Source organism: Cervus elaphus, chromosome 11 (genome assembly GCF_910594005.1).
Source record: "Cervus elaphus chromosome 11, mCerEla1.1, whole genome shotgun sequence".
Taxonomy (NCBI): domain Eukaryota; kingdom Metazoa; phylum Chordata; class Mammalia; order Artiodactyla; family Cervidae; genus Cervus; species Cervus elaphus.
The window spans coordinates 205,929-229,542 of NC_057825.1; the positions used below are offsets into that span (position 1 = coordinate 205,929).

General features: G+C 52.4%; 1 protein-coding gene across 9 annotated transcripts in view; it reads right to left on the reverse strand.

The window, feature by feature from the left end:
• Window positions 1-23,614, reverse strand: part of CACNA1B (calcium voltage-gated channel subunit alpha1 B) — a 205,670-nt gene that overhangs the window by 14,939 nt on the left and 167,117 nt on the right. For 6 of the 9 annotated variants that reach the window (XM_043917716.1, XM_043917713.1, XM_043917710.1 and 3 more), the window contains 7 exons: window positions 19,503-19,508; window positions 16,004-16,120; window positions 15,534-15,599; window positions 14,245-14,336; window positions 12,090-12,234; window positions 8,137-8,264; window positions 2,451-2,547 (listed from right to left, as the gene is read on the reverse strand). In XM_043917716.1, coding sequence (XP_043773651.1) covers window positions 2,451-2,547; window positions 8,137-8,264; window positions 12,090-12,234; window positions 14,245-14,336; window positions 15,534-15,599; window positions 16,004-16,120; window positions 19,503-19,508 — 651 coding nt within the window. The remainder of the gene's footprint in view (window positions 1-2,450; window positions 2,548-8,136; window positions 8,265-12,089; window positions 12,235-14,244; window positions 14,337-15,533; window positions 15,600-16,003; window positions 16,121-19,502; window positions 19,509-23,614) is intronic. The other 3 variants (XM_043917715.1, XM_043917714.1, XM_043917711.1) reach the window with 1 other exon arrangement.

The window sequence follows — 23,614 nt, forward strand, 5'->3', positions numbered from 1 at the left end:
CAGCCAGGACCGCAAGCTCAGAGGTCAGTTCCCAGCGAGGAGACACAAGCCCCGGGATGGCCTCTGTGTCTCACCACCTAGCTAGGGGCTAGGGAAGGATGCTCAATGGCACCAGCCCAAGGCAACAAGGAAAGTCTTAAAGACCAGCTCCGTACAGGGGAAGGACCCAACAGATGTGACTGCAAGGGCCTCGGGCTCAGCCAGCTGCACAGGGGCCCAGGGTCATCCCACAGGGACACAAGCACTTAACCAGACTGGGGGCCGTGCAAGCTTTCTCCCTGTTTCACCATTAGGTGAACAGCCCCCTTCCCTCTCTTCCATTTTCTAGGACAGAACAGCTGGAAATAGGAGTGTGTCTGTACCAAAATCCTCTGGTAATAACCAGCAGCTGCCCAGAGCCTGAGGCTTTAAGAACTTAGGTGATCTCCCGGAGGAAAATGGTCTCAGCTGTGCCTGGAATGTCCTGATCATGGGGTGGCCACCTTGCTGGCCAAGTGGAGCCCTTGGGGCACTGTGGGCCCCTGTCCTCTCCCAGCAGCCTCTTTATTCCTTACCAGGATGGGAGCTAGAGGTGGGGGTACAAGGCCCCTCCCTGGGGTATGCTGATCTCTGCCAAGCCTAAACCCTGTGATATGGCAGCCTCTCTGTCCCTCCTTTGGGTAAGGCCACTCTACCCCCAGCATTCTGGAACCAAATCCAGTGTTCAGCCTGATGGAGGGCAGGTGGCTGGAGACAATACCCACACTCTGTCCCCTAATGCTGGCAAAGCCCCACTTGGCACCTCCGATCATGGTCCTAGGACCTCACTCATCACCTGTGTGACACACACAGCTCCCAGAGCACAGTGTTCCTGCAGACCAGTACGGACAGCAGTGGGAGAGGCAGAGGGATTCCTCTCAAGGGGAGTCAGGGAGTCAGGGGCCAGCATGAAGGAAGAATAAGCAGGTGTTTTCCCAGAGAGGAGAGCTCCATCCAGGGCACCTTTACCAGAGCCCCTCATCTGCCTGCCCAGGCCCCAAAGGGCCAGGAGTTTGGGAGCAGCAGAGGGGTGAGACCAGGGCAAACAGACAGGCATCTCTGCCTGGGCCTAGACCCTCTAGCCATGGCACTCTGCACCTCTCCTGGGCCCTCCCCAACTCACCAAGACCATCTACTCTCACTAAACTTGAGGCCTCTCCTGGTCTCTTCACGCCCAGAACCTTGGAGTTGGCCAGCACACCTAGGAAGGAACTCCAAAGGCTATCCCATCATGGCCTTCCCTGCCTACCCTGGCCCCAGGTGTCAGTGTGGACAGAGCTCTCCTTCTTGAGGACAGTGTTACAGCCTTGCATGCAGGGCCTCTAGGCAGACTTGACATGCATGCCAGGCAAGGGAGGACCAAGGAGGACACCAGAGGCATCACATATGGCCCAGAGGAACCACTTAGCTCCCAGAGGCTATGCTGAGCCAGGGGATAGATGCAAGCCCAGAATCAGAGCACAGAAACAGACATTGTGGACAGAACCAGACAGACAAAAGCTCTGTGGGAAGCCTGCTCAGAGACAAGGAGATGGCAGCTAGGCTCCAGATTTGTGCTGGCTGAGTCATGTAACCACTGGGGCTGCTAGAGGGCTCTCAGGCTGGGAGTGCTAGAGGGGTGGAAAGTGCTTACTCACCAAGGCGGGGGGGGGGGGGGGTGACTGGGGATGCAGGGGCAGGTAGGAGCAGACTTGGGAATGGGGCCACGTGGCCTGCTCATGTACCCAGGGGGAGGCCTGGGAGTGTCCTCAGTTTACCCCCTCTTTGCAGCTCAGCCCACTAGGCCCTCGGCAACAGAGGGGGAGGGACAAGGGACCACCCAGGTCCCAGAGGTTGTTCTCACCCCCACAGGACCCTCTGGAGGCCCAGGAATGAGGGCAGGATGCCTCTCTCCAGCACCCTTCCTTCTTAAGGCTCCATGGACTCATGAAGTTCTAGAAAATATTCCTTCCATAGTCTGGGAAGTTCAGCACATGCAGAGCTGGGCGTGGGTTCCACTGGTGCACCCTGCAGAGGCCTTGCAGGGCCAGACACTGAGGGCTGGACAACTTTGCCCACATCAGAGGCTTGGGGGACAGAGGAGCTGAGTGTGGTCCTGAGCTCAGAACAAAAACAGCCTCTGTCAAAAAAGCTAGTTTGTCCCCTCCTTTCTGAGGAAGAGAAGGGAAGGAGAAAAGGCAGATATTGGGCTCTGGCCCCATCTTCCTGAGCCTCTTGGGGGGCTCTCAGAGGGGGCAGCCCTAGGGGACAAGGGGCCAGTGTAGAGACACTTCACAGTGTCTATTTCCCTCTGTTTGGGAAGGAAGCGGAGAAGGTTGGGACAGAGAAAAGAAAGAAACAGAGAGACGGTAGAGCAGCAGACAGACAGACAAGCCCCGGAAGAGATGGGAGCCCAGCACAGACAGCCTGTGGCGTGCAGGGGTGGGGTCTACCTTGTATGCAACGCGAGCAGGGCATTTCTTCCCCAGCCCCAGGGGCGGGGACATGTGTTTCAGCATCTCAAACATGTCATTGTAACTGATGCGCCCACTGGAGACCCGGCCCATAGGACAGAGGCAGAGTGGGGTCCACAGGAGGGGTCCATGGGAGGGGTATGGCAGGAGGGTGGGGGAGGAAGCAGACAAGAAAACAGAGCCAGTTAACCAGCGTCAGATTAAATGCCAGAAGTCAAAACAAGCGAAATGAGGGCTTTCTGTGGGGGGCTCAATCCCCTCCTAGCCCCCCAGCCTCACCTCCACACTCTGGCCCCACACAGGGAGTGAGCAGGGGGCATCTGAGCTAATGAACATGGAGAGATGACAGAGGCTGCATCAGGGTGGCTTTGGGTTGTCAACTCTGATTTTATACTTTCAGAAGCCATGGATAATGCCAAATTGGAAAAGAGCTGTTTCAACATGCCAGCTGGGAGACAGCTGTCCAGTGACCAAAGAAGCTGGCTGGAGAACCACGGCAGAAACATCAGCTTTCCTTCATGCCTAATTTGCTTCCAAATGAGCCAAGAGGCTTAAAAACTGGAGAAAAGTCTAAAGCAGGCCAGAAAACTAGTGTGGGAGCCACACTGTTCTGCAGTGGGCCCCGAGGCTCTAGAGACAAAGTCCGTGGGGGCAAGCCCTGCTACAAGCCCAGAGACACCCAAGCCCTGCCCGGAGCAGGGCCACTGTTCAGTCAGGGCTGGGCAGGAAACTGCAGGGTTGGGGTCGCGGGATGGGATATGGCTTGGTGCCACTCCTGCAGCCTCCTGACAGCACACCAGGAAGGGCTGGGACCGACATATGGAATAAGGCTCTAGACCAAGGTAGGCATTTAGGCTTGATGACTGCAACCTCCTTAGGCAGACTGACCACCAGGCTGGAAGCCTCACCTCCACCCCTGGGACAGCTGCTTATGGGACCTGCTTGGGTTCCCAGAGATAGGGTCGGGTTCAGGCCGCCCAAGAGAGAGGAGTGACAGCCTTCTCCAGCCCGGTGGATCCACCCCAGATGGTCCTGGGTCCGGTCCTCCTCCCAAGACTCCTGGACTCAGCCGAGCGGATCAGTCCAGAGGTGCAGCAGGAGGACCTGTCTTTGGGTCCCCACTCTGCGCTCTCCTCTGCAGGAATCTGGAACCCTGGGTTGTTGGGGCCACTGTTCCAGGTCTACTTGTGCCCATACGCCCTCCTCTGGGGCCCTTGGCCTCTGGCCTGTGTGAGCATCAGTCTGCCCTCAAGAGTCCAGAGGCAAATCTGGGTGGGACAGCTGCTTCCTTGGCACAGGTGGGACCTGGCCCCCTACTCCCACCAGCGGCTGGTCCTCATCCTCAGGGCCCAGCAGAAAGCTCTGTGTGCAGTCTCACGGGGCTGCCTGCCCCCAGCCAGCTGAAGGGGTCAGGAGTTCGATGGGAAACCAAACCGTCCAGGGGCGTGGAGTGTGGGCAGGACAGGGCAGGAGGAGCAAGAGGTGTCATCACTTCCACACTAGGCAGGGACTGTGTGCTGTGTTTGCATTTCGAGCAGGGAAGAGTATGTCGGATGGAGGCTCTGAAGTAGCAAACCTTGTAGGCCAACCTACCAGGGCAGTTCTTCCCTAAGCCAACGGGTGGTGCAATACAATGCAACAAACTGTACATATCCTTATAATGGATCCAGAAACTGGAAAGGAAATGTCACAGGTTATGGGCACAGAGGCATGAGGAGCCCATCCCGCACACCCAGCCTTGCGCTGCACTGCCTGGAGGTGGAGCCAGGGGAGGCTGGACAGGCAGCGCCCAGCTGGGGGCCCAGGGGTGGACAGACGGAGTACCCAGGAGACATGGCAACCCGACAAACTCCAGAGCCCCCAGCAGGCAGGAGACACTCCATGCAGACAGTGTTGGGCCAGAGTGTCCACTTCACACACAGCACGGCTGTTGGTCCGTCTACACCTGGGTCTCCTTCATCAGCTCTCTGACAGCCCATTCCCTCATCCCCTCAGTGCCTGAGACCCCAAGGCCTCCTTGGCGAAGCTTCTCTCCTGGCTCTCGTGACTATCCCCACCTCCCTGAACATACCATGTCCTCGCCTGGAAACTGCAGGTCCAGCTAAGGACCCCCTTTTCCCAGGGTGGGCACCCCGGTCAATGCCGTTGCTTCCCTTTCCTGCACCATGGCCCCATCAGTCCAACTAGCTCCAAACTGTGTTGCATTTACTTCTGGAAAAGAGGGAATAAAGGGAAAGCCCCACTCTGGCCTCACCCAAGTGCTTGCTAACCTCATGGACCCAAAGGATGCCCACACAGAGGCTGGAAGCCTGGCAAAGCCCTAGTTCCTCCCAAGACCCCATTCCTCTCCTCTCTTCTGCTGTCAAACCCCTCAGATGCCACCAGAGGAAAAATGCAGGCCTGATACGGTCACTCTCATTCAAAACTGTTCCTGCTGTCCATGAAAAACAGCCAAAGGCCACTTTTGGACCCCAACATCAAGGCCTTTCTCAGCCCCTCACAGTCACGCTCCTAGAACCCTTACCAAGTGTTCTCCCCCCCAGCCAGGCAGTCAGCTCCCCTTTCCCTCTGCCCCCACCCCTCCTCCCCAGCTCCATCCCTCCTGCCCCTGCAGCTCAGCTCAGCTGCCACCTCCTCTGACTCACCAGCCTCTCCGGGCTCAGAGAGGCCCTGGCCTCACACTGCACTCCTCTGCCCACGGCCGGCTGGGCTGGGCAGAGCTGAGGGTGCAGGCCCCAGCGCATGGCCCAGGCTCAGGATGCTTACTGGACAGATGGATGAGTGTGAGGATAAGCAGACTCATCACACAGGGGGTGGTCCTGACTCTCCGTCAGAGTCTCTGCACTTTACCACGAAGTGTGGAGGCGACAACACAAGGGAGGGTGGGGGAGGCAGCGCCAGAAGGCAATAACTCCATGCTCTCCTCACCCTCCCACAGCGTGCCTGTGCACACACACACACACATACATGCCCATGCACACATTATGGAAGAGCAGGGAACATGGGCACGTACATGCCCATGCACTGCATTCACACACACATGCACACACACACCACACACACGCGAAGATGCACTGCACTCACATGCACGCAAAAACACGTACACACAGGTATGTGCCTGCTTGCACATAAGCACACTCACACACACTCTGGTGTACACAGATCTGTGCACATACAACACACATGCACACGCTTGTGCACACACACATAGTATACATACACACACACAAAAGCTTGAGAAATTTTCACAAAGTTCACTTTTGTTTCAGGCTCCCTAAGAATAAGGAGACAGTAGATGGTCCCTGGGAAATAAAGATGGTCAGGGCCCTGCATCGGTCAGAGAGGCTAATGGAAGCCTCAAAGCATGCTCCAGCCTGCCCAGATGAGGGGTGCAAGCCTGGTCTGCTTAGCTGTCTCTGCCCAGCCTTCTGCTGCCCTAGCCTCTCACCAGAGCAGCGGGTCTGAGGGCCAGCTGCAGGTCATCTCTGTGCTTCTTCTGGGCCGCAGATCGCATGTTTCCTTGCATGGTGCTGCACTCTGCAGTGAAGCTTACATGTTGCCCCCTTCTCTTCCATAAGCTCTTCACCATATTCCTGAATGCCCATGTCTTCCTGAGGCCCCAGGTCTAGAACTCTGGGTCTGGGAAACAGTCAGCATCTCTATGCATAATCACAAAGCTGCAGCCTGACCCAGGCCCACTTCTTATACATCTTGAATCAGTTTTCGGCTGTTGGGGAGGGGCTGGGTCTACAGTCCACAAAGATCTGGGGGACGTCACTCCCCTCTGGCAGACCTGCACTGACCTTCCTTTGCCTGTTAGTCCAAGTCACATTCTACACAATCTCTCTGCTTTCTACAACACAAATCTCCTCTAGGAAAAATTATGCCCAGAAACAGCAGCATCTCTTTAGACCACAGTCAGGAGGATCCTCCTGGAATGAGTCTCAGTCCTGCCTCAGCTGGACTCTCTCCTGCCCTTTGCCTGACAAGGACCAGGTCTCAGGTGTGATCAGTCTCCCCTTCAATCTGACTGGGCCTTCCTGACCAGACAGCCCAGGAATACGCCTGAGCCTGTGAGCTCCAGCACATGCTGTGGGCAAATGTGCTAAAAACGACAGGACTCTCTAAGACCATGAAAAGTCATATACATGAGACATAAACAGCAGGCAGGCTTGTTCTGCACTGTGTGAAAACTATAAATTCTTCATTGCAGTGAAAAATACTCGGAGATGCTCTAGGCTCTAGGCCAAGAAGAGCCCCAGGGCCCTGGCGTTGCCCAGTTTGGAAAGGGCCTCACATAGCACCTTCTGTGTCCTCACTGTGATGGGTGGGAAGGCTAAGAAGACTGGATCAGAGGCAGGTACAGGAGCCCAGTCAAGCTCCCAGCCCTTTGGGGGCCTGGGGGATCAGAAAGCTCCTCAGTGTTCCCCTTGTTGAGCTTGGATTCAGAGTCCCAGGGTCCTCCCATGAGGACACTGACCATCTCCTCCAGGCCTCTACCACACAACGGGTGACCAAATGCAGAGTCATGCAACAGGGATGCAGGCAGGCTGGGGTGCCTGCAAGAAAGAAGGGGGAAGCACCCCAGTTCCACGCTCTTCTTGTCTCCCTGGAGCCCCCTCCCTGGTACTTATTCAATCCTGGGCTCACTGTGAGCAAGGCACTGAGCAGGCCTGGGTCTCACCCAGTAGCCATGTCTCTTGGGCCTCCCTCCACATCCCGTGTTTTGCTGCAGAGGGCATGTCCTTAGTGACTCCTCAAGTCACGGCTCTGGAGGGTGCCTGAATGAATGAGCAAGGGAACAAGTGCTCGACAAAGGACAGACAAACAGGCAAGAGAATGAACTCAACAAAGGGACAGACAAACGGGCAGATGGAGGACCCACACTGCTGTGCTGGGCCCAAGGACAAAACATCACAGGTGTGCAGGGCTCCCCCAAGAAACACATGGTCCTCACTGTCTTCTGACCAATCACTCTCTTCAGGAGACCCTTGCATTGTCTGGAAGCACTTGGCCCTCACTTATGAAACAGCAATGCATTAACAGTTTTGCACCATGACCAAAGGGCCTCAAACACACTAGACCTTTTCTGGCAGTTCATCTGATTTCAATAAAAGTTTACCAAAAACCCTCTATTCACAGCCTGGGCTGGTGACACAGAGGCGCACTGGCTCTTGTCCTCCAGAAGGCAGCAGGCAGACGGGCCCTGAGCCCAGAGGAAAAGAACTAAGGCCTCACGTTGTTTCTGGCCACAGAGGCCTCGGAGCCTTATGAGAGGGTCTTGCCCCGTGACCTCTCACAACCCAGATGTGACATGCCTTGTGAGAAGACAGTGAGCTCCTGCCCAATAGGAGCCTGAGGGTCACAACCCCCTGAAGACCTTCCACGGCCCCCAGGCAACCTGCTAAGGGCTGGACTACGGGCCTGAGAAGAGGGTCTCTCAGCCCAGGGAGCTGTGCACAAGGGCACAGGGAGCTAGCGTGAGTGCACCTCCCAGGAGGAAGCTCAGCAGCACCCCATGTGTATCAGGATGGAACCCCGACCCCCACCAAAACCCAAGGGGGTCGCTCATTCGAAACATGCCTGCAGCGACCCGGCCCTGTGCTGAGACCTGCGGGTGGTGTGTGCCAACCCTGAGGACCACGCAGCACAGGCGCTCACTCACCACGCAGCTGGGTCGTACTCAGCCCAGACCCGGATGAATTCGTCCAGGTGGTGAGGCCCTAGGATGGAAGAGTCCCGCGTAAGGTACTCAAAATTGTCCATGATCACAGCCACAAAGAGGTTCAACATCTGCAGGACAGGAAGGAAAAGAGGTGACGTCCAGAAACCTCAGCCTGCCCACTGCCCTCCCCATCCCCTGCAACAGAAGTCTCTGTGTGAGGCAGTTAGGGCAGCAGAGGTCACTGACTCAGGTAGAGCCTGCCCCACCTGCTCCCCCCACGACCTCTCAGAGGGCTTTCCAGGCCCCCTGCACATCGCCACCACCAACAGCAGCATCCTTCCCTGGTTCCAGGTCCCACAGGCCAACCCTAGCCCAGGATCTGGTCCTCTGAAGGCTTCAGTGTCTACATCTCCTGCACCATCCTCACTTAGTCCTGTCAACTCCTGCCAACCATCTGTCCTGCCATCTGGGTTAATCTTCCCCATTGTGAGGTCCCCAGCTTTCCCCTTCTCACCTAAGCCTTCAAGGAAAGTGGCGACTTTGGACTTAATAACTTGAGCTCTAGAGACCTAAAACTCAGGCATTTTGTTTTGTTTTTTAAAACTGAGTTGAAATTCACTTAACATACAAGTAAGTCTACAATTCAGTGGCATTTAGTGTATGCACAATACTTACCTAGTTTCAAATTTTTTTCATACTCCTGAAGAATACACGGTACTAAGTAATCATTCCTTATACATCTGTCCTCCAACTCTCTGGAAACCACCAATTTCCTTTCTGTACCTAGAAAGTTATCTATTTGGGGCATTTCAAGCAAAAGGATCCATACAACGTGTGACCTTTGTGTCAGGTTTCTTTCACTTAGTGTGATGTTTTCGAAGTTGATCCATATTGCAGCATTTGTCAGAATTTCATTCTTGTTTGTGGCTGAATAATATTCCTTTGCAGGTCTGTACAACTTGTTTATGACAAATGTAGTAGATGATACCACTCTTATGGCATAAAGTGAAGAAGAACTAAAGAGCCTCTTGATGAAAGTGAAAGAGGAGACTGAAAAAGCTGGCTTAAAACTCAGCATTCAAAAAACGAAGATCATGGCAACCGGTCCCATTGCTTCATGGCAAATAGATGGGGAAACAATGGAAACAGTGACAGACTTTATTTTGGGAGGGCTCCAAAATCACTGCAGATGGTGACTGCAGCCATGAAATTAAGACACTTATTCCTTAGAAGAAAAGCTATGACCAGCCTAGACAGCATATTAAAAAGCGGAGACATTACTTTGCCAACAAAGGTCCATCTAGTCAAAGCTATGGTTTTTCCAGTAGTCATGCCTGGATGTGAGAGTTGGACCATAAAGAAAGCTGAGTGCGGAAGAATTGATGCTTTTGAACTGTGGTGTTGGAGAAGACTCTTGAGAGTCCCTTGGGCTGCAAGGAGATCAAACCAGTCAATCATAAAGGAGATCAACCCTGAATATTCATTAGAAGGACTGATGCTGAAGCTGAAACTCCAATACTTTGGCCACCTAATGTGAAGAACTGACTCATTGGAAAAGTCCCCGATGCTGGGAAAGATTGAAGGCAAGAGGAGAAGGGGACAACAGAGGATGAGATAGACGGATGGCATTACCGACTCGATGGACATGAGTTTAAGCAAGCTCTGGGAGTTGGTGATGGACAGGCAAGCCTGGCATGCTGCAATCCATGGGGTCACAAAGAGTTGGACGTGACTGAGCGACTGAAGTGAAGCACAATTTGTTTATCCATTCATCTACTGACGGACATTTGGGCTACGCCCAGAAGTAGAATTGTTGAATCATACCATAATTCTACATTAAATATTTTAAGGAATCACCATACTGTTTTCCATGGTGGCTATACCATTTTACATTTCCATGTGCAGTGCACAAGGGTGTCAGTTTCTCCATATCCTCACAAAACTTGCTATTTTGTCTTGTTTTTTCAAATAGCAATACTAATAGGTATGAAGTGGTATTTCATGGGTTTTGATTTGCTTTTCCCTAATGATTACTGAAGTTGAGAATACTTCTATGTACTCGGCCATTTGTACAGCTTTTTTTTAGAGAAATGCCTCTTTAAGTACTTTGTCCATTTTTACATGGTTATCTTTTGTTGTTGAGATGCAGGAGCTCTTTATATATTTTGGATATTAACCCCTTATCATATACATGATTTGCAAAACTTTTCTCCCATTCCTTGGGTTGCCTTTTCACTTTGTATAATAGTATCCTCTGATGCACAAAAGTTTCAAATTTTGAATAGTCCATTTTTTCCTTTTCTTACTCAGGATTATGGTGTCAAATCTAAGAATCCTTTGCCAAATCTGAGGTTATGACTCTGAGACTACAATGTTTTCTTCTAAAAGTTTTATAGTTTAAGCTCTTGTATTCAGGTCTTTATCAATTTTGAGGTAATTTCTTTTCTTTTCTCTCTTTTTTTTTTTTTTGGCCATGCCCCATAGCATATGGATCCTATTTCCCAAGTGGGGATCAAACGTGTGCCCCCTGCAGTGCAAGTGCAGAGTCTTAAACACTGGACCACCGGGTAAGTACCAAGATAATTTTTACATATGGTGTAAAGTCAACTTCATTTTTCTTTGCATGTGGGTATCCAGCACCATTTGTTGAAAAGCTTATGTTTCCTAACTAAATGGTTTCAGCAGCCTTCTTAGAAATCTTTTGACCATGCATATGAGGATTTATTTCTAGTCTCAACTCTATTCGTTCAGTGTATATGTTTGGATTTATGCCAGTATAATACTGTTTTGGTTACTGAAGTTTTGGTGTCAAATTTTAAATCACAAAGTATGAGGCCTCCTATCTTGTCATTGGGTTTTTTTGTATTTAATTTTTAAAAGTTTTTCTTAAAGTATAGTTGATTTATACTAAGTGCACAGCAAAGTGTATGTATGGGAGGGAGTAGAGGCACCTGGGAGATTGTTAGAACACAGACTCAAAAAAAAAAAAAAAAAAGAACACAGATTCTTGGGTCCCTCTCCCAAAGATTCCAGTACGGTAAATCTTAGAAGGGAGCCAGGAATCTGAATTTCTAACAAGTGCTCAGGTGATGCTTAAGTCATGAGTCTCTGGACCACACAGGGACCTAGAGGGTATCATCCAGCCTGACTGATACACCAAACACTAATGACAACGAATTTACATCTCCAGCCAGAGGCCCCCACATGCCTCAACTCCCTCCCTCCCTCCCTCCCTCCCCCACACCTGCAGCTCCCCAACCTTTCCACTCCGGGAAGAATCATTCACTGCATCACCCCAGCAAACCCCAGAACACAGCTTTCCTTCCCCTTTTCTCTCATGCCCATGTTCAGTCACCAATCATGTACGCTCTGCCTGTACAGGGTGGCCCCCGTCCACACAGCTTCTTTCACACCCTCCCTTCTCCAACCATCACTTCCAATCAGCTCCTGGCCACACACAGCCTCTCCTGACCAGAAGCCAGAGTGAGGTTTTGAGATGTCAAGTAGATGATGTCACTGTGCATAGTCTCCCAGAGGCTTCTGCTGACTTGTAATAAAATCCACTCACTGCAACGTGACCAGCTGAGACCTCCAGCCTGACCCCATGAGTTTCCTGAACCTCATCAGGCACAGGCAGGCTGGCTAGAGTGCTGGTGCTTATATCTCGTCACCACGGTGTAAGTCCTTCTAGCTGAGAACTGAGGGATAGTGCCCCACAGAAACGTAAAACCCTTTCCACAGAAGTAAAGGCAGGCCCACAGGAGCTCATTACTCAGTGGGTCCTCTCAGGATTAACATGGTCCTCATCTCCAAGGAAACAAGGACCATCAACATGGAATCAGCTTTCATGCATCATGGGTCAAAATCGGATGTCGGCAAGAGAGCAGGGGGACTCAAGTTGGTCTGAGACAGGCAGATGTGGCAATGGGGTGCACACAGGGCCCAGGACTCACCAGAAAGGAGCAAAGGAAGATGAAGGAGACAAAGTAGAAGTAGGCGAAGTCACTCCCACACTCCGTGGCATTGGCGAGCTCGTCGCAGGCCCGGCTGCTGAGGCAGGACAGCATGATCTCATGCCAGGCCTCCCCGGTGGCACTCCTGGGATGAGGGCAGAATGTGAGGCCAGGAGGGAAGGCCCAGGACTGGCCGGGAAGGAAGCCCAGGAATTTAGGAGAACTGCTTTCCCTCCCACAGGGATCCTGCACAGGTGTTAGGTCTGGGTAACAGATGCTGGTTCTTAAAAAGAAACCTCTGGCATTAGATTTTCAAGCTGATCCTAAGTGGGAAAGCACGCGTTACAGGAAAGAAATCACGGCACCAAAGTCAGCACCACGGTGAGCTCCCTCCGTGGATTCTGATCCCCTCCCCAGTGTGTGCCACCTAGTCCCCCTGGATTCAGGACACGGTGACTCCATCCTTCCCAGTGCTCAGGCCAAAGACACAGGAGTCATCCTTGCCTCCTCTCTCTCACCACATCTTGATCTGCCTTCAAAAACAGCCAGGCTCTTAACTACCCCTACCTCCCTGGGCTGAGCAACCACTTCTGAGCTGCAGCAACAGCTCCTTAACTGGATGCTCCCCCGCCCAGTAGCCCAGCAGATCAGACCAAAGACCTCCCCAATGACCCCCTACATGACTGCCTAGAGCTCTGTGGAACTGCAGCTGCCCTTCCCCTGACCTCATCCTTACCACGGTCCCCACTCACTCTACCGCAGCCGCCCCAGCTTCTGCTGTCTCTTGAACACATCAGGAACCCTCAACCCTGGGCAGCTACTGCAGCAGCGCTCCCGTGTGGCCTTCTGCTCCTGTGCACGAAGCCAGCGCAGAGGCCAGATGTGCATCAGACTTGCAGGTGGCCCAGCGTGCCTCTGTGTGGTCAGTCCTGGGCAGAAGCTGGGTCCACTCCCCACTAACAATGGCCAGTTCAGCCTGTGCCAGGCCTGAATGATGAGGGTGCCCATGTGATGAGGAAGGAACAGAGATCTTTGAGATCAAAGATTTAAAATCAAGGCTGGCTTCATATCTTTTGTGACACAAAGCAGGATATTAATAAACAAAGAAATAAAGTGGACATAAGAGCTAAAGTCCAGAGAAATGACACTACTCGGGGAACTGTCAGCCTAAGGATGCTGTTTATCTGATGCAAAGAGTAAGTCAGAAACTCTCTCCAGGCCTGGCCTGAGCTCACCCTCCAAAAAATGAGCTCCCACACCCCCTAAATGCATCTGCATAGGGTCAGCTGAGCTGGGTGTCCCCAAAAGTGGACATAGCAGGGAAACCTCAGGAAGGGGCCCAAGGTGGGGTCTGTTGTTTATTTATTAATTAAATATTAATTTATTATGAGGCCCCTCATCATAAATTACTAGAGAGAGCACTTTCCCCCCTCCCCGAGGATCACAGCAAATGAAGGAGACAGTCAACCCTCTGGGCTCTACCCACGAGTGCATTCTTACACCAGGGTGGTGGACAGCCCCAGTCCACGTGTGCCCACGCCTGAGAGCAATGGCTGGGGAGCCATCCCCCATACACCTCTGCAGGGAGGCCTCTGTGCTCCTCAAGGCCCTGCCCTGGTGCTCCCCTTGACTGCGCCCTGGAGCCGTGGGGACTGCAGCCCCTGTGAGCGACAGAGGCGGAAGAAGCTGCCCTCAGACCCACACGTCTGGCCAGTTTGGTTCCTTGGGTCACTGAGAGGGTCCACCCTGCCGATAGCAGCCCTCTGCTGTCGGCTCTTCCTGATCCCAGAGATCCCCGAAATCACTAAGGCAAGCAGATGGGAAGCTTGGGGCTGGCACACCAAGAAAGGCTCTTTCGACACCTGTCCTTCAAGACCTCGTTGGGCAGCAGAGACAAGGTAGGCGAGCCAGCCCAGCCCAGGGGTCTCAGGCTGACTGCCTCGGGGGCCTCCCTTCAGGCCCAGGAGCCATTAAGGAAGAACAAGCAGAAAAGGGAGGAGAAACTGGAAAGGTCCACCATAGAGAAGCCAGTATGACGAGAAGAGGGCTGGGTCCTTCCTGAATGAAGGAGTCCCTGAGCCTGGATCTACCTCTACACAACACACTGAATGAGGAGCCTCTGATTCTGGACCCACCTCCACCTCCCACAACACACCTGAAGAGCAGCATCAGGGCTTGAAGAAACGTCCGAAAGTTATTGTGACGGTTGATGCTGGTGTCATCATCCAGAGCAATGTTTCCAAACACCTGAAATGGAGAAAAAGGCAGACAGCCCTGCAGACCAGTGCCGCTGGGTCTTCAGGAGCTGTGGCCAGGCAAGAGACGGTGGGTGTGCACATGGGGACCACGTGGGCCAGGACTGCCCTCACCCAGGGACCCCGACCAGAGCTGCCACTACTGCTGCTGGGGCTAGAGGGTCAGGGTGTCTGGCTCCAGCAGCATCTGTGCATTTATTTCCAGGGAAGAGAAAACCTCTGGAAAGTCTAACATGTCACTGTCACACAGCCCAGTTTGAGCAGGCTCTGACTCCGAACCTGTCCAAGATCAAATAGCATAACCAGTAAAAACTGGGGCCCAGAGCTAAGTTTAGGTGGGCTCTGCTAGACAAAAGGAGGGGATCATTTTAGTATGTGTGCTGCTGAAGCGAGCACTGAGGGGATCATTTTAAAATTCACTCTCTCATCAACGACCCCAAAACAGTAATTATACTGATATTCTGATAGATCACTTGAAAGTTTTTTTTAACATTTTTGTGCAAACACCACAATGGGCTTTCTACCCATTTTAATTTCTTTCTTTCAGGGTTAGAAATGCAAATAAGTCCCTCACTTTAAGTAGCTTAAAATCTGGAATCCAGCTGAAAATTTATGAATTATCATATATCCATCAAAAACAAAGATCACTGGGCTGTTTTTGTATGTCCATAGACCAAAGCAAGAAAAACAGGTATTTGTTTTAAATAGCATCAGATCTCAGTAAATTTCAAGCAAGAGAACTTTCAATCCCTGAAAATAAGAGTTTAAAAATCGGTTTTCAGATTTCAGTGTCTTAACCTTTAAGACACTGTCTCCTCCCACCACAAATTAACATTTGAGACCACCTCCCATCCCTACGTCCTTCAGAAGTGCTCCTGGGCTAAAGGCATGACCAGCTGCTGCGGCGCAGGCCACCTGGGCCATGTGGATATGCTCAAATACTCCACACTGTGCAGGCCCAGCACCCAAGCAATCGTGCCCACCAGCGCCCTGACACAGACCAGCAGGATTCCACGCAAGAGCAAGGCCGTGCATCTGCCCACAAAGGGTGGCAATGCCTGGCCTCAGCTACAGAACAGTCTTTCTAAGAATTGAGTTCATAAAGTGCTCAGACTGGCCCCTGGCTCACAGAAACACTGCTAAGTGCCAACCGGTCCCTGCTGTCATGTGACGCCCTGCACACACCCACCTGCATGCCGATGATGGCGTAGATGAAGAACAGCATGGCGATGAGCAGGCACACATAGGGCAGGGCCTGCAGAGACACAGGAAGGGCGGCTCAGCGCCAGGAGAGCTACCCGCCCCCTTGCCTGCACCACATCTGGAGAGTGGACACTGGCTGGGTCTCTGGGCCACACTGGCCTTAGCTGACTACAGACCCAGCCCCACTGCCCACCAAGCCCCTTCACCAAGTGCCCATCATCTTCATTTACAAACCAAGTCATAAAAGCCACCTCAGCCCTTTGTGAGCATAAACAAGATACTCTCTGTAAAACTGAAAGTGTCCTAACAAACTATCACAGCAACAACCGGGGCCGTGGGAGGGGTGGGCACCCACTCTGGTCTTCCCAAGGAGAGTGCTTGGGCGATGGGGCAGAAGCTTCCCTGCTGGCACAACGAGGGAGAGGTCAGGCCCTGTCTGGCCACGCCCGGCCTCACCTTGAAGGACTGGACGAAGGTCCAGAGCAGGATGCGGATGGTGTAGCCTTGGCGGAGCAGCTTGATGAGTCTGGCAGCACGGAAGAGGCGGAGGAAGCTCAGGTTGATGAAGTTGTTCTGCAGGGAAAAGAGATTGTGCTCTGACCTTCAGAAACCAGCCTCCCACAGGCACAGGGAGGCGGCTTCCCACCCACCTCCCCAAGTCACTGTGTCCCAAAGAAAAGCAGGTGAGGAGAGACTGAAACAAAAAGTCACTGCTTCACAGTCTAAGCAGCAATCAGCCACCAGAAAATCTTTCAAAAGTAAAGCTTGTCATTGCAAACAACTTCTCATGCAGCAAATCAGAGACACTCCCTCCACAGGGAGGGACAGAGAAGTCCTGCGAAGCAGCTACCTGCTGCCAGGTGGAACGGGAGGCCATCCGCTGCCAGGCCTCCAACACTGACCGCCTCTCGCAGGACACAGCTGAGCAGCCCAAGGACTGGGCGGGGCTGCCTCTCCTCAGACTCGGTGGCCATACCCTTGTCTCCCACACGCCAGCAAGGCCCTGCCACCCAGGGCCCAGCAGAGAGGCAGGCACGTCCTCTGGGGCCAGGCAGGGACCTGCAGACAAGTCCTGGCAGGAGGTGTAGATGGTGGCAGTCCTGCTGCTGCCGCCTGAAAAGCCCGCTCCGTAGCCCCCGGACCAGTGTCTGCTCCAGAGAACCCAAGATGTCTCGCAGCACGCCCTCATCCAGAGGGTCCGAAGTCAAGCACAGAGCAAACCGATAATCTCTGGACTCCACAGATGACCAGGGAGTAAGGCTTCCACCCTGGCCCAGGGGCACCTGAATCCCTGGCACATCCCTTTCAGGAGGCCTGGCTCTGAGCAGTGTCCCTGAGTAGAAAGGGGTGCTCATGGGCACGGGGGGCTTCCTGCCCTGCTTGCTTAGAAACCAGGTGCCCTCTTCTGCCCACCCACACGCAGCCTGAGAGCAGCTTCCTCACACTTTGCTGTTTTAAAATATGCAAGCAGCTCAGGCTAGACACATTGTGTTGCCAGATTCAGTGGTCAGACACAGAGGAAAGAGAGCAGGTGCTGAATGAGGCAGCAGCAGCGGCAAGCTCGTGCAGGAGGTAGCAGGGCCTGAGAGGAGCGGTGTCCCACTCCAGGGCTGCCCATCTGATCTTGGCTGGGACGAGGTGTCCGTTGGGGGACAGGCCTCTCTCCACCCCTTGCTTGCCTCATCTCAGGGGCTGGCTTCTTTACTTCCGCCCCGGGACTCTGGACTGTCTGCTGGTGAGGGACATAAGCTACCCTGGGGGGTGGTGCCAAGTTTTAGACAATGCCACAGGGGGACAGGGCAGTTCGCAGGCACAGAAGGGCCGACTGTGGTGCAGATCAGCAAGAAGGCAGAGTGGACCTCGGGACGTGATCCTGTAGGGTGTTCTCCTTTGCCTGCAGCTCCCCCACTAGCTCGTGCTGGGGAAAGAGACCCTCAGGGTAGACAGGGTAGATGAGATACATCCACACTCTCTGAGTCCCCGGGGCCCTGAGGACTCAGGTGAGCCAGCAATTTCAGGAGGATGGAAGGGGGACTGTTTACGCTGTCAGGGAGCCCTTTGTACAAGACAATGAAGCACAGCAGGGGCGAGGGGCTGCCTCCTCAGGCTTCTTCACTTTGAAACCACCTGTGCATGTGGATCTGGAGGGGCCAGGACAAAAGCAATTTGCTCAGGCAATTGGCACAGACGAGATGATTTCCTGAAAATACTGGGAGGAAATAGTCTTCTGGGTAATAAAGAAGGGATGGATACCACAGCAGACAGAGGAAGGTGCTGTCCATTCAAGTCCCTGGACTCAGAGCTCAGCCACGTAACACTTTCCATTGACACCCAGGCCCCACCCATCCTCCCAGACTTCCTCCTCGGGGCTCCAGGGGGCACCTAGGAGAGGGTGAGGGTGCCAACAGACAGACAGCCCTAGAGAGTCATGAAGGAGGATGGTGAGGCAGCTACAGATGCCGCAAGCAGTGTGATGGCCTGAGCGCATCATGGCTGCACCCAGGGCACAAGCCACCAGACAGCACCATGCGGGCCGCATGCTGGACGGTGGGGGCAGCAAGCACGTGGCGGCCTCCCCATGGCTGAGCACGGTCACCCCTGGCCTCAGCCAACCCCTGGAGGTGGACACAACCTTCCACATCCCCCAGAGTCCATGGTTTCTGTTGTGCCCTGGAGTAGACACACCTACTTTCAAGTCAGGTTCCCCCTTATCACCCCTGCCTCTGAGCCAGAAAGGTCAGTGCTGCACCCCTCAATGCAGCAGCTGCTTTACGCTGAGGGGACACTGGTCCCCAGCCCCACTGAGTGCCTGCTTCCTCCTCCCCATGATGGCAGTGTTAGGACGTCATGCCTGGGGGTGAGGAATCATGGAGAAAAGGAGCTTATAGCACACCCAGCACTGAGATGGGAGCCACAAAGGCAAGTGGACCCCAGGCCAAGGCCCTCATCTCCTGTGTCCAAGCACATCATTGCGTCTGGGCAGACTCACAGCAGAATGAGGGGCTCCCCCTCAGACTGTGCGCACGTGCCGGGGGCCCCACACGTGCTCAGGAGGAGGTGCCCGAGGGGCCTGCTCGGAGGCGGCGGGAAGGGCGGAGCGGAGGCCTTACGACACCTGCGGAGCCTGTGCTAAAGATGCAGCCTGGTACTTCTGCGGCTTAAATGCCTTTTTCTCAAAACTCAAGCTTTTCTGCTCCGATTGTGAAACGTAGCTTTACCACATTCACTTTCTGTTCAGGAGTCTGAAATATTTGCTCTTTGCATGAACTTCCAGCCGAGGCCTTGGCTCAGTCTGCTCCAGCGTCCCCACTCTCCCTCAGATTTTCCTGAGACCCGGAAGGAGGCCCTGTCCACACCACTTGCACGGGCTCCACACAAGCTCGCTGACCAGGGCATGCAGGAGTCCACGGTGCCGGATGGAGGCCCAGCTCTCTGCTGCCTCCTGGGGCAAAGGCCCTCTTCCTACTCAGTCAGGACAATCCCCCAAGGCTCGTGCCCCCCAACCAGGCCTCCACAGACGGTCTGTCCAGGAAGGACCCGACAGGAGACTTCGTCAGAGGTGGACCCAAGCCCACTTGGTCTGCTGGCCAACAGAGGCAGAGCAGAAGGGAGATGCAGCAGAAACCGTGGACTCTAGGGGAGCAGATCCAACCTCGCATCCAGCAACCCCCCCAATTCTGACCCAGTCTCAACACTTACCTGCCTCTCACTCAGAAGCCCCTATCTCCTCTCTTGGCCCAAGGCCAGTTCCTGTGATCAAGCGGCCCCTGAGGGCCCTCAGAAGGCCCTGTGGGACCCGGGAGCCAGGGAGAGCGCACTAGAGGCCAGAGGGGGCGGGTGCAGCTGGGCTCTGAGCACAGGAGGGCGGTGGTGAGGGTGACAGGCAGCAGAGGAAAAGTGGAGCAGAGCAAGCAAAACAAAGAGCTTTAAGAACTGTATAAGTCATGAAACCAACCGTTTCCTATATGTGATGTTTTCATGGATGGATATTTGCGTGTTATTTACAAATTGGGATGTTTGAGCAGCAGGCGCGCAACATACAGACGGAGACATGGTTTTCGCATTGTATGTTGGTTGGGTGGCGTGAGTCAGCAGGTAGGTTAAGGTAAATCAAGAACAAAAACAGAAAACAAAAGAGAAGATGAGTCATCAACACAAGCAAAACCTCAAACTCTGAATACTTCACTGGAAATTTTTAGGATTTTGGTAAACCGCATATTTTGCTTAAAATGAACCAAATCAAAACACATTTTTGAAATCTGTAGGTTACGCAGACAGAGGTGTCATTTGCATTTCTGTTTGTAATGCAAATCCAAAGATGACTCACAGACACTTATTTTTTTTATTCCAGGCAAAGAAATCAATGTCAGTTTCATGCTTGTTTGGAGCACTTTCTCTGTGACCCTGGTTATTAAGACTATTGCTCTATGTGGCTTTTAAGTTGGGAGTGGGAACTGACACTCATATTTTTGCCTCAGGAAAAAAAAGTGCATCCACAAAGTAACAAATGAAGTGACTACAAATGGAGAAAGAAAAACAACACGGAAATCCACAGGGTGGCTGGCTTTCCTCTTTCCTCCTCCAGGCAGAACAGCAAGAAGACTGCCCTCAGAAGTCATTAGCAGTGGGGCAGCTGAGCTTTGAGACCAGGCGGATTCTGACCCCTCCCACCAGACCTGCTAGGTGTGCAGGATTGAGGGAGGCTGCCCTGGAGGGTCTCAAACATCTGCAAGCTGCCCCTCAAGTGTCCAGCAGCTGAGGGGCCTCTCTCTGGAGAGGCATCCCTGGGAGACAGCACGTCTGTGACATAAGCCACCTGAGCCACCACCCGCTGCTGACGAGGCACACATGTGCCCACACCCCCAGGACTGCGCCCTTGCAGCTGGAAGCCCAGTGTTTGGATCCTTTTTTCCAGGGGAATAAAGATTCCTGTGTCCAGGGAAGCAGAGCACCCGTCAAAAACTACACGGGGGAACCGTTTCTGAGTGGGAAGCCCACAGTGAACAGGTGGCAATCAGACCATGCTGCAAGGCCAACGGCTGGTGCAACAAACCACCTTGATTTTTTTGTTAAAATGGCAGCTTTCAGCCTGGATTATTCAGATCATCAACTTCTCAAAACCATGAAACATCTCATATAAACAAAAGATTATGTGTAATTATATATATACACACACATATTTTAAATAAAGGTAATAAATCATCCCTATATTCATTATCCAGCTTAAAAAATAGAATGTCACCATTACTCTGAAAGCCCTTCTTATCTCTCTTCCCCAGATGTATTTGTGCTTAGTCGCTCAGCTGTGTCTGACTCTTTGCAATCCCCATGGATTGTAGCCCACCAGGCTCCTCTGTCCCTGGGGATTCTCCAGGCAGGAATACTGGAGTAGGTTGCCATGCCCTCCTCCACCAGATGTAGTAACTACACTTAATTATTGTTAATAATTGCTTTTCTTTACTGTTTTAGCTCAAACTCTTAAAATGCGCTGTACTCATCTTTTCTTAACTCTGTGATGGGATTAGACTATATGTAGCCCTCCTGGGCTCAGGCAAACTTGTGCTCTGACTCTGAGCAAACACCAGTTTGAGAGGCATCCTCTTCATGAGGATGCCATTCACTATGTCAACAAACCACTTCTGCTGCTTCTGCTGCTGCAGACACTGCCATGAACATCAGAGTAAAAAACATCTCCAGGCTCATCTGCTCAGGCACCCTGCACACCTGTACCTCAGAGGGTGTAGCTACAGACATGCCCGACCTTCCTAGACACCCAGCAGCAGCATCCACATCCTCACCCATTGTTGCCAACATCAGAATTTCTGTTTGACAAACCAGTAGGTGTGAAATGGCATCTCAGTGCCATTTCACTTTGTATTTCTTTGATTACAAATAAGGTTGAGCATCTTTCCATGGCCATTTATGTCTTCTATCCTGTAAGATGCCCAGCCATGCCCTCGGCTCACAGAAGAGCCTTGCACACTCTGGACACTAACTTCCACTGGAGTCTGGAAGGCCTCTGCCCTCCAGCCCTGGTCACTAAGTGTTGGCCTCACACTCTTTGCTCCCATGGATCTCATACAATCTCACCTTACAGGCTCACAATTCCCAGCCTTACATTATTGGCCTGAGTCTCCTCTGGCTGACTATGGACAACTCCAGGGAGGGCAGCCAGACTGAACTCTGACATGGATAAAGTGCAGCCAGACCGTCCTCAGAAAACCTGTTCCTCACAATTTTCTCCCTTTTCAATGAAAGACCAACCACTGCTCCAAGTGCTCAGACAAAATTTCTGATGCCATCCTTACTTCATCTCTCACACTCCCATCTGATTCATCTACAGCTCTACCTTGAAATTACACCCAGAACTTGACCATGTCTCACTGCACCCCAGCTCCACTCCAGGCTCATGGCAGTAATGCTGGGCCACATACACATCTTCTGTGGCCCAATATCCAGTTGTCAGAGCTTATATCTTTGTTCCTGAAAGCTTTCCCAGGCCAGGATACAAGGCCTACAGCCTAACATCAATAAAGGGTGAGTTGTTATTCAATCACTAAGTCATTTCCCACTCTTTGCCACCCCATGGACAGCAGCCCACCAGGCTCCTCTGTCCATGGGACTTTCCAGGCAAGAATACTGGAGTCGGTTGCCATTTTCTTCTCCAGGGAATCTTCCTGGGATTGAACCCGGGTGTCCTTCATTGGCAGGTAGATTCTTTACCACTGAGCCACCAGGGAAGCCCAATAAAGGGTGATTCTTCAGCCCTCTCTACCTGTGGCAGACAATGCCTGGTGGGGATGCCCAGGGATATAACAGCAGCTGACCTGCCAGCACCTTCCTCGAGCTTCCACCTTCCTTCCCACTCGCTTCCAGATAACAACTTGAACCACATCCTTGTCTCAGGTCTGTTTCTAGGACAACCCAGCTAAAACAGCCTCTGCTTGCACCTGCACATGCTTCTTGACAGAGCCACCAGGGCTGTGGTCTTAAAAGTCAGATCGTGTCACTCCTCCTCACAAAACCCTCCAAGTCCTCCCATCTCATTCAAAAGAAAAGCCAAGCTCTACTGACTGCAAAGCCTTCCCTGTGCAGCCACCATGCCCACGCCCTCAGCCATGAGGGGGCCTCTGCTGCCCCCGGCTCTGACCGGCCCCGCTTCCTCACAAGCCCAGCTCCCTACCTGGAACCATGCCTCAGCAACACACAAAGCACCAGTCCTCACACCCTCTGCTTTATCTTCTCGCCGGTCACTAACACTGTGTGTCCTGCCCACTAGGATGAAATGGGATTTTCATCTTTTGTCCCAGCACTTAGGACAGTGCTAAGCACATGACAGGCACTGCACAAATATTTTAACACATACACATGAAGGAATGTGATGTGACCATCCTTTCCCTGTTCATGGATTGGTATTCCTCCTTTTGATAAACAGAAACTTTATTTTATACAATTTTTTCCACTTATGGCTGGTACTTTACATATATTTTGCTTAACAAATCATCCCTATCTCAAGGTCTTAAAGACAATCTCTTGTATTTTCTTCTAAGAGTTTTAAAGCTTTGTCTCTTACATTTAAGTTTTTTCATCCATTTGCCGTACTTTTGTGAGTGGTATGAACCAAGATCCAGTTTCTCTTTTCCGCTGTGTTGTTCATCAGTTACACCCACAGCGAGTCACACACCAAGTTCCCAAACACAAGTGAGTCTGTGTCCAGGCTCTTGAGCTATTCCTGTGCCAACACCACACTGTTCTAATTGCTACAACCTTCCAGGATGTCTCCTCACTGTCAGGAGCAGCCTCCCTACCACAGCGCCCCCCACCCTCCCCCGCCCCAGGAGCACCTTCTTCTCAAGTATCTTGGCCATTTGTGAGCCTTTCTCTTTCTTATAAATGTTAAAAACAACTTGCCAAATTGCATAAAGAGAGACAAACAAAAAGAAAAGCAAAATAATTGGTATTTTTATTGAAATTACATTGAATCTATAGGTTAATTGGGGAATATTGTCATCTCTATGACATTGACACTACTTATTAACATGATATATAACTCCCATCTATTCAAGT